Raw genomic sequence first — 11,396 nt, 5'->3', positions numbered from 1 at the left:
TAGGGATGCTTGGAAAATAATAGAAAATTTAGGGCTTTCATTGAAAAAAGACACTGTTCACTCTGTGAGTTTGGCAGATGGGACAGGTGTCGAAGTTTTGGGAACTCTCTCTCTTCCAATTATAGTAGAGGATAGGGCAATTCTGATTGACTGTTTGGTCATTCCATCTATACCACATACGGTGATTTTGGGCGCAGATTTTTGGGCGCTATCGGGTATTGTTCCGGATTTAAGATCACGCGTATGGAACTTTTCGGAACCGGAAAGCTCGGTTTCGATTTGGGTGATGAATGAATGAATGAATGTGTTGTGGGGGAAAGTTGCACTGCGACCTTAAAGGTCTATTGTGCCCCCAAATTTGGCTGCAATTAACTACTTACAGTACAGTCTCCAGTTTGATACTTTTTAGGTATTTGATTAACTGGAGTATTTCTATCGACGGTAGATCTTTACTTGTTACCTGGTGCTGGCCCAGGTATCTGTGTCGATTGTGCATTAGTGCTTCACAGTTGCCCAGTATGTGTTCTGGTGTCTCTTCATTATTGTTGCAGAATCTACAGGTGGCACTGTCTGCCAGGCCAATGTTGTTGAGGTGTTTTCTCAGCTTGCAGTGGCCTGTAAGGATCCCTGTTATTATTCTCAGGTTGTTTCTACTCAGGTTAATGCAGGTTTTAAATCTTTTTTGGTTGTAATTCCCAAGTAGTGATTTCGCCTGTCTGAGTTTAGGAGTCTCTTTCCAAATTTTAGTTCGTTTGGCCTCCTCATCGGTTTTTATCATTTGTTTGATCGTGCTGTCTCCAATTCCGCAATATGGTTCTGGGCCCATAAGAGGTGCGGTTGCACCTGCTTTTGCTAAGGAGTCTGCTACTTCGTTCCCTTGTACTCCAACATGTCCGGGAACCCAGTACAGTGTTATTTTATTTGCCTTGCCAAGCTCGTTCAGCTTCTTCACACATTCCCATACGAGTTTGGAGTTGATGGCGTATGAGTTTATAGCTTTAAGTGCGGCCTGGCTATCAGACATGATGGCAATGTTTTGGTTTTTGTATTTTCTTTCGAGATTACGTTCTGCGCATTTATCTATAGCGTTGATTTCCGCTTGAAAAATGCTAGGAAACTGTCCCATTGGAATGGAAATTTTGGTTCTAGGCCCAAATATTCCTGCTCCAGTTTCATCAGCTGTTCTCGATTCATCAGTGTACCACTTGATGGCGTTTGCATTGAAAGTGTAGTTCGTGGATTCACTTACCCACTTTGCCTTGCTACTAAACTGTGTTTGAAAGTTTTTCTCAAAATTGTATTTCTTGATCATGCAATCTCTTGGGATGTCAAGGAGGTTTTTAACTGTGGTGTTCGATATTGAGTCCCTTTCTTTGAGACCAATACTCTTGCCCGTACCAGTTCCCTCTTTTGCAAATCTCAAGATTGTTCCGTTAGCAGTACTACTTATTACTTCATGGAGTGGTGTTAAGTGGAGGATGACTTCCATTGCTGCTGTAGGGCAAGTTCTCATTGAGCCAGTAATGCATAAGCAGGCCAATCTTTGAACTTTGTTTAATGTCTTTTTAGTTGTAACTAGTTCGGTTCTTTTGTGCCAAACAACCGCACAGTAGGTGATAATGGGTCTCACCATCATGGTATACATCCACCTTAGGATATTTGGTTTGCACCCCCATGATTTATTTGCCAGTCTTCGGCATATCATAAGGGCTTTTGTGGCTTTCCCGACTGTTATTTCTAAGTGTTTATTCCAGAGGAGTTTACTGTCTAGTGTGATACCTAGATATTTTACCTCTCTCTTTAGTTCAATGACCTTACCAGCTAGCTGGATAGGTCTGATATGAGGCAAAAGCCGTTTCCTTGTGAATGGTACAATTGTAGTTTTTGCTGGGTTGATATTTAGCCCCAGCGTTAAACACCATTTACTTGTAGCTGAAAGTCCTCTTTGGATGATATCGCAAAGGGTCTCCTCGAACTTCCCGTAGGCGGTTATTACAAGTCTGTGGAGAAGAGCTAAAGTAATTTTCATTCCCAAAATAGGGAAGAAGGATACAACCCATCCAAAGTCATTCAGGCCAATAAGCTTAACATCTTTCCTACTGAAGACATTGGAAAAATTAATTGACAACTTCATAAGATCAGAAGTACTCATAAAAATGCCTCTGAATAGTCGCCAACATGCCTACAGGGCAGGTAAGTCAACTGAAACTGCTCTATACGAATTAACGAACACCGTACAAAAAGCATTAAATGTTAAAGAAACTGCACTATGCGCCTTCCTAGATATAGAGGGGGCCTTCGATAACACCTCTCATGAATCAGTATCTAAGGCTCTTGTAAGAAAGTGTGTTCCGGCCACCATTACAAAATGGATAGAGAAAATGTTGAGCACAAGAACGGCAGAGGCAACTACAGGTGTAACAACACAGAAAATCATCACAACAATAGGATGTCCACAGGGAGGGGTTTTATCACCCTTGCTGTGGGGTGATAGGGAATTAAAAACTTTAGAAACTTGGATCGAGGATTCTTTTAAGAAAATGCCTGAGGGTTTAGGGTGCACAACTTTAATTGAGCACAAAATTAGGACGTCGGCGGAGCCGATAAAACAAAGATATTATCCGGTTTCCCCGGCGATGCAGGGACATATTGATAGGGAACTTAACGAAATGTTAGAGTTGGGGGTAATTGAAAAATCGACCAGTGCGTGGTCATCTCCAATACTTTTAGTTAAAAAGAAGGATGGTTCCTATAGGTTCTGTGTGGACTATAGGAAGTTAAATAAAAATACTGATAGGGATGCTTATCCACTTCCATACATAAATTCAATTTTAGATAGGCTTCGGGGTGCTAGGTTTTTTCTTCGCTAGATATAAAGTCAGCATATTGGCAGATTCCTATGGAGGAGAAATCTAAGCCTTTTACTGCCTTTACGGTTCCTGGGGCATAATTTTAATTTTCAAAAGAGAAATAAAGCCAATTTTCAACATTTGGCTTTATTTCTCTTTCACGTCAATTTATTTTCAAAAAAAAACCAACTGTGCCTCGTTTCGGTTTATTAAAGCGAAATAATTTCAATATAATTCTTATATCACTCCAAATTTGGTGTGGAAATAAAAATTCGCGCGAATTTTTATTTCCACACTTCAAAATGGATTCTCCCGTGGGCAAAATTTTTTTCCGCTTCACGTTTGGGTTGTACAAATTAAAGAGATTCGCATGTGAGAAATTTTTTTCCGCTTCACCCTGGTAAGAACTCATATCGGTTATCACAAATTTCAATTATTAAACTTTCACTTTATACATTTGTTTATATTTTGCCACGATGGTATTTCGACCAACCAATAAATTTGCAAACTTTGCTTTTATTTTTCAACAGCTTGCAACCGTACTTTACTTTGGAGTTGGTACTACGGACAAAAAAATCGAGGGAACAATATCGGTTCTATGCACAGCCGACGCACAGTGTGCAATTTTGCCAATCTAGCAGTACTTAATTCTAATTCCAAGTAAACTTAATTTTTTTGATGCAAACCAGCTTAATTTTGTTAAGTATTGTATTTCTACAAGGGTTTTATTGATTTTCAAAATAATATATCTAACTATATGTCCAATATGTGGTATACGAGTACAAAATGTACCACAATGGGTGGGGAAGAGCCGACATCGAGCAAACGATTTTGGGAGTTGGTTCTTAAACTGTCTCTATTTCGAAAACGAAGCAAAATATCGAAAAATTTTATTTAATCTTTTTGTCTTATTTTGCCAACAAGAATCTAAAAAAGTCATTTTCAATTTGTAAAAATGTGATGTGCGATTTTTCAAAAGATCAAAAAATTGGTTTTTGGCCTATGTACCTGAACAAAAAAAAAAATTTTGTATGGGGTCAGCAGTCTAAAGCATGGAAAGTAAACGAATTCTAACACAGAATATACCAACGGAGATTTTAAACGCGACGGCGACGGTCAGCTGTGGTCTCTTAAAGTAGTCTCTATAGATATATTTATGCAAAAAAAAATATACGTGGGACATGAGTCCCGAAAATTTTTTTCGGGACTAATGTCTCAGTAAGGTGGGACATGATTCCCGAATTCTGTTCGGGAACTATGACCCAGTATAAAGGGACATTAGTCCCGAAAAAAAATTCGGGACTTATGTCCAGGGACCTATGTCCCTACGCCTTAAAATGCACACTACATTACACTGAGAAAAAAACCAACTCAATGTTGCATTGTCGGGTTTGGCCAAGGAAATAACTAAAACCACATTCATAAGGTTGCTCTTAACTTTTTAGTAAAATTAACTTTAGCTTAATATTTAACTTGGTAACCCAATGAAGATCCAAATCGAAATCGGTCACTGTGGTGTATGCGTCATATTATTGTATAAAAAAAAATATTAAAAAGTTAATATAACGCTGTTCAAAACTATTAGTTCAAATTTTTAAATGTGAGGTCTAAATGTTGGAATATATCATTTATTCCCTATATCTTAAAGAGGAAGGGGGTAGAAATGAAATTGCAAATAAATGAAAAAATTCAATTGCATTTTAACCTTCAATTTTTTGTAAAGAAAATTAGAGCATTTATAGTTATATTTTCCGACCTATTCACACATCGTCGTACCGTATACCTTATCATTTACCTAAAATCTAAAAGTTCGAGATCAAGTTGAAAAAAACAAAGTTTGTGTCTGTAGTACGGTAAAATAGGTATTTATTTGGTATAAGAAGGAAATCTATATTTATAACAGGGGTAGTCATGAAGCAGTGTAAGCTCTGGGTAAACCTGATAAATGTGGAAAAGTGGTAAATGTGTCAAAATTTTGTATGGGTTTGACAGTTAGTTTGGCACATTAACCATTTTACCAAGAGTTTAAAAACAGACAAAAGAGGGCATTTTAAAAAAATATTAATAACTTTTGTATTTATAGCAATACATAAAAAAGTTGTATAGCAGAAATGTAGAGAATTTTAACGTAAACAATCTTTTACGTGAAAAAGCTTTTTTCATAATTTTGATTTTTTGGCTTTTTTAATATTCAGAATATCGAAAGAGTGTTCTTAACATAAAAGACGAGAAATTTAATTGTCTACGTTTTTTATACAACCAACGTTTACCTAGGATGAACAGAAGTTGAGATATTAAGTAAAAACTAATCCAAGATGGCGGCCAAAAAGTGAATTTCACGAGTGCGAAAAACTAGTGTCACCCAATTCTCTGACGAATGACCAAAAAAAATTTGGGGTAGTACAAACTGCTAGGTCGCCCATATATGAACATCATAAATGCACTGTACTATCTTCACAAAAAAGAGTTAATAGTGCACGCGGGCAAAAGTAACAAAAAAAAGTGGGTGTACACAATGCGATTGAAGTTATACTTCTCGTTCTCACTCACAGAAATTCACTTTGTAGGTTCATACCATAACAAAACTGTTTTCCAATTATAAGCACTAGGTGGTGCTTCTTGTTAAGCCCTTTGGCATTTCTTTTTCAAAAAGTAAATTTTCATACACTAACGCTGCGAAAGAAGTATAACTTTAAAAAAGTATACCTTTCTTTCTTCTTCTTTTTGTCTCGTACGATGTTCCTTCGAAGTTCAAACATGTTAATGCCTCTGAGTTTTTTTCTATTCCGTTTTCATTCTAAAATACAAACCTTCGAAACTGAGTTCGAACTTTTGTCCGGAGGACTCTTAAATATTTAGCCGAGTGCAGAGGAAAAACTTTTGACAGTGTTATAAAGTTATCCTCGGCTAGATATTTAACCCGTTCATTGTAGAACCTCCAAAATATGGCAGTAAAGCCAAGTTGAAACAGAATTTGAACAATTTTTTTACTTACACGAATCACAAAATCTTCTTTCCTTTAGTTACGTCCGAGCCTCCACCGGTCACCATAAATCCCGTTACCCCGAACACGCCCTTTTTCACCATTTTGCTGACATAGCAAATTTTTACACACACCCCCTTTCCCCAAACAGCACAATCAAATACTCATTCGATTTAATGAGTTATGAATATTTCATAAACAAGTGCATTCCTTTCCCACGGGAAGCATATCCAAATCATTTTTACCTGTAGCTTTGATTCATTACATTAGTTAATTCTAATTCGACAATCAAATAGAGAAGGTGCAACCTTGCTTAAGACAGCGGCCTATCTTTTTGAATTTAATAAATAACATAATAAAATAAGAAATTATAAATAATAAGGAATAAAAATAATTTAAATAAAAAAAAAAGACAAAAACTAAATTAAAATTTGTTTTTTTGTTTTTTTTTTTACAACGACCTGACAACGAGAGAGTCCGTAATTCTTTCCAACCATTTTTTTTTATTGGTAAAGAACACATTCTATACAAAACATTTTTATTTTTTTGAAACGCTAAGGGCATTAATAGAAGTTATACTGCTGTCCAATTTTGCAAAACAACTAAAATATGCATATTTTGTTTTTGTATTTCGTAATTTTACCCATTGGATTTTTGGAATTGAATTAAAATGACCAAGTAGGTTGCAATTGCAGCACTAATCTGAAAAGAAATAAATTATTAAAGATATTTAACGACATTTTTTCTTATGGCGTTTACTGATGTCAGGATTTGTCTGTCAACTTTGCAGAGCCCACAGGCTGAAAATGTTGCCTTATCTGCCAGGAGTTGTTGCCAAAATAATCGAATCTATAAATAAAAAAAAATATTAATTCAATTTAGAGTGTACTCTTTATTGAGTGCGAATCAAAGTAAAAGCACCCAGCCGACCAAAACGGCCTCACAGTTGAGTGATATTTTTGCACAAATGAGTTAAATTGACTGGAAAGGTTCGGATAAGGGCACTTAACTTAACTCCCCAAAATTCTGTATTTTCAAAGTGTGTGGGGATAAATTAAGTAAGTTATAAATAGAGAATTTTGTATACGTACAACATTTTTATTGAAAAGAAATCAATGTATGTGTGTAGAGGACGTATGTATGTATATAGAGATTTGAAGAAGAGCAATGAGATTGATTAAATGTGTAATATTCGATGAATTCCTTTATTCCTTGTCGTAAAACAAAACCAGCTTTTATGATTATTTGTAGATTCGTTAAACACTGTGGAACTAAAGAATTTTTCCTTAAGATAACACGTGCTGATATTTATAAAATGGTAGAATATTTACTTAAGTTAATTTAATAAAAAATAGTATAAGAAAAGACACTTCAAATTTTGATTTATGTAAATACAAAAATAACATCAAATTTTGCTTTATTCAATTTTGTTTTTTGAACTAACTATTTACGATTGACTTAAGCTTAACTTATTTCTAATAAGATACATTGATTGATATAAAATTTGTTGGCACATATGGGGCCTTAATTCATAAATATAAATAACTATAGTTCAGGGTGCTTCTTAAAAATCAATTTTCGAATTTTTGATGGGACACCCTTCCATTTTGTTCTTCATGCCTTAAATATAAATTGGGTAAAATTTGGTCCAGTTTAAACACGTTTTAGGGGTCGATACCACAATTCAAAGTTTTGAAAAAAAAAAACAGAGTGATCTTTCTTGATAGAAAAATTCAATGTTTTTATCTGATTGTTTATGAGCTAAGTATCTTTATCCGTCAGACAGTTAACTGACAATTCATTAGAAGATTGAAAAATCGGGTCTTAAGCATATTTTGTATTGTTTTCCCTACTATAAATCATAGAAAAAAATTTTTGTTGGAAATGATCAATTTTTTTTTACTTAAATCGACTCCTAAATTTTACTATTAAAATCGGAAAAAAATACCATATAGGTACTATGCTTATATGGTAGAACATAATGCAAGGGTGTCCCATTAAAAAATCGAAAACAAATTTTTTTCAACCATATGTATAAGAAGCACCCTACTGTAGGTAGTACATGAATAGGATTAATTTTACAAGTCCCGGCTGTCCAGTTATGGTATTGAATATGGTGGGTTGAGTCTTGAGTGGCATTACATTTAGCCGCGGTGGCAGGCCGACTAGTACAGGAAACAGGGAGCTGAAAATGGGTCATCTGAGAATTTTTGGAAAGGATTTGAATTTGATATTTCGTATAAAAAGGTGTATTGAGACGAACATAAGAAAATATTTTTTTTGTTCCAAAAACGTGTGGTTTGGCCGCCATTTTGAAAAATGCGTTTTTGTGATTTTGTGCTTTTGTGTTTATGGTAGAACGGATTTTTTTGTCTTGTTTTATAGAAAAACGTATTCTAAAATTTTTGTATTGAATAATTTTTTTTGTAATGCTGCTCTATAAAAAGTTACTGACGAAAACATGTAAAATTTTTGGAGATGATCGTGAGTTTTACATATTTTTTCAGTTAAGGTTCATCTGAGCGAAAAAGTTCTTATCATAACATTGATACAACTATAAATTTCCTACATATTACCTACTTACTTTTTATTTGTTTCAACAAAAATAATGTGCACCAAATTAATAGAAAATGTTGTAACGAACAATTAATAGCTTTATTTTTTGTCGTAGGACATTCTGAAGCCGAGTTATTCCCAAAAAACGATATTTTTGGGTGGTTTCGCACCGGTTTTTCGTGCGTTCATTTATCAATTGCTCGGTCATGTTTGGTAATAAAGAGTTGAGTTGGTAAAAGTTAGTCTAATGTTAAAGCTTTTCATTCATAAAAATAAAAAATAAAATTTAAAATTTGATATTTTCACGGAATTTCATAAGTGGTGAAAAAAAAATAAAATCTGATTTTATAAATAATTAAATACCGTTTTATATGATCTTTTCCAAAAAAATAAGTATGCCATTTTATTTCTTGTATAAAAAGGAATTTTCAGAAAAAAGTTTTCGAAAATCGTTAGAGCAGTTTTTTTGAAAAATAATTTTTTATGTATAAAAATTTTCTAACATTTTTCAAAAAAAAACTTGGTATGCCATTTCAAAGAAATAATTAATTTACACCTAAAAACGGAATTTCAAAATTTTTCACTGACCCGTTTTCAAAAAATTGAATTTTCAAAAAAAAATTTTGAAATATTTTTTAAAAATCCAAAAATGTGTTTTTTGAAAAATTAAGTTTTTTTTTTTTAAATAATTGCTTAAACTTTTCTGTATAAAAATTTTGGTCGAAATCTGTTTTGTAGTTTACGAGAAATTCATAAATCAAAAAAACTGGCAGGTACAGTTAATAACTGTAGAAAAAATATTTTTTTTATTTCCAAAGAAAGCTTCTATGTGCTTTACTACACACAAAAAATTTAATCAAAATCGTTAGAGCCGTTTTTGAAAAAAATTAACTTTTGTATTTCCGTTACATGACAGGTACCGTTAGTTTTGGTCCTAAAAAAAAGGCAGACCAAGTTTGAAGAAAATAGCTCCAAAAGTTTAGGCTGTAGCTCGAGGTTCTTACAGACAGACAGACAGACAGACAGAAAGACAGACAGAATTGCCGGACTCACTTTTTTGGCATTCTCCATCATCGTAATGTCATGTAAAATTGTTATCTCGAGTTCGATTTTTTTTACGAATCCTAAACTTGCCCTATAGTACCTATATCGCAAGTAAAAATAGGTTAGAAAAACGTTGACCATAATATAAGCTTTTTTCGAAATAAAAACGAAAATGTGTTTTTTAACAACTAGAATTTGACTTTAACTGGCTGTTATTTTGTAGTAACTCGCTTTAATGAAATGAAACTACATACAACGATAGAAAATATTATAAGGAAGAGAATTTATGTTCATTTTTTGGTGTACGACATGCTGGAGCAAAGATATTAGCTTGGAAGTAAAATATCCCAAAAAATGCATTTTTGTGAATAACTCCGCTAAAAATAATAATCAGGTGGTGAGAAATTGAGTTTAAGCCTTTATATACCCCTATCGATCCATGAAATAAAAACTGACAGTGCCTCTGAGCGCAAGGTCAAATGACGCTTTGACTGGAGTAATAAGTACCTAGGTATTTTACCGACAAAATTTTTCGCACGGTTAAAAATTATGGAGTATTTTTTAATACAGCTCTTGTATTAAAGCAATTTTCAATACAAAAAATATTACATTTTAATACTTCCAAAATATTAAATTTATTTGTAATCTTTTTTGTATTAAATTTCAATATTTAAGTATTAAGTTCACTACTTGTAATACAAAAATTATTGGAAAATAATCTTCATGCGTTAAATTCTAATCTTGTATTGAATTTTAATACCGCTGTATTACATTTTAATATAATTGTATTAAAATATAATACAAATTTATTAAAAACTAATATAAAAAGTATTAAATTGTAATGCGAGAATATTAAATTTTAATCAAACGTCAGCAGCCAAAGTACACATAATAAGGTAATATATTCCGAACGTTGTCAAAATTTGTTTGTCAAAAATGGACACCAATCTGTCAGGTCGGCCTTTAATTTTTATATTTAAAGCAGTTAACAGGAAATTTGTTTTTGTTTTAATTTATAAAATGTCATTTGAAAAAATTATAAATTAAAAAATAACAAATTTTCTTGTGTTTCTTCGCGGAAAATGGTGAATAATTGTTAACAAATAAGTGGTGTGCGTGGTTTTTGTGCGTTTTTGTCGAAAAAAAAAAGAAATAAGATTTACGGTAGCTGACATTGGTCGCCAAATTGTCATGTTTTGACAATTTGGCGACCAATGTCACTTTGGAAAAAAAAAATGAAAAAAATCCATTGTTTGAGGTACCTCTTTTAAAAAAAAATTTAATTAATATTTTTAAATTTGTACTAATTTGAAAGCGCTTTGTATTTTTTCGAAGCAAAATACATACATCGCAGATGAATTTTGATCGGCAATAAGATTTTACATGCTACAGTTTGTGAAACAGATAAATTAGAGACAATAATATCACCATTATTATATTATTTACGATTAATATTTATTTTCAGTAATGAATTTAGGAAAAGAATACATATTAATAACTTTAAATATATTTGGTATTGAATTGAAATATTTTTGTATTATCTTTTAATAAAATTCTTATTAGAAATCAATATGAAAAGATTAAATTTTAATATGCAATAATTGAAATTTAATACATTTTTTATTAAATTCTAATATAAACTCTATTATTTTGTAATACAACTATATTACATTTTTTATTAACTAAAAAATTTTAATATTTGTCTTGTATTAAATTTAAATACATTTCTGGTGTAGACCTATATGTAACCCAAAAAGTATTAAAAAATACTCCAGAATTTTTAACCGTGCGATTGACCAAATTTGATTGCATTGCATGTCAATTTTGGAACCTATATTTTGCCATATATTTTCCTTATGACAATGTAATACCACCTTAAGTACCTAGACTTAAAATTAATACATATTAAAATAAACAATACGTCTTGATTCTTCACAATTTGGATTATATATTTTTGTTTTGTA

At 32.5% G+C, this 11,396-nt stretch overlaps 2 protein-coding genes across 6 annotated transcripts in view; both read right to left on the bottom strand.

Annotated features, from left to right (window-relative positions):
* Window positions 1-376: 376 nt before the first annotated feature.
* On the bottom strand, window positions 377-1,633 carry LOC129918234 (uncharacterized). The gene has a single exon (XM_055998647.1). It carries the CDS (start codon window positions 1,631-1,633, stop codon window positions 377-379), a length of 1,257 nt encoding a protein of 418 aa, XP_055854622.1.
* A 4,680-nt stretch (window positions 1,634-6,313) lies between these two features.
* LOC129919022 (gustatory receptor for sugar taste 43a) overlaps window positions 6,314-11,396 on the bottom strand; it is a 28,506-nt gene continuing 23,423 nt past the window's right edge. For 3 of the 5 annotated variants that reach the window (XM_055999822.1, XM_055999820.1, XM_055999821.1), the window contains 2 exons: window positions 6,592-6,681; window positions 6,314-6,534 (listed from right to left, as the gene is read on the bottom strand). In XM_055999822.1, coding sequence (XP_055855797.1) covers window positions 6,472-6,534; window positions 6,592-6,681 — 153 coding nt within the window. In that variant the 3' untranslated portion in view covers window positions 6,314-6,471. The remainder of the gene's footprint in view (window positions 6,535-6,591; window positions 6,682-11,396) is intronic. The other 2 variants (XM_055999826.1, XM_055999825.1) reach the window with 2 other exon arrangements.

The sequence above is a fragment of the Episyrphus balteatus genome, chromosome 4 (assembly GCF_945859705.1).
Source record: "Episyrphus balteatus chromosome 4, idEpiBalt1.1, whole genome shotgun sequence".
Taxonomy (NCBI): Eukaryota; Metazoa; Arthropoda; class Insecta; order Diptera; family Syrphidae; genus Episyrphus; species Episyrphus balteatus.
This window is presented reverse-complemented; position numbering and strand designations above follow the sequence as displayed.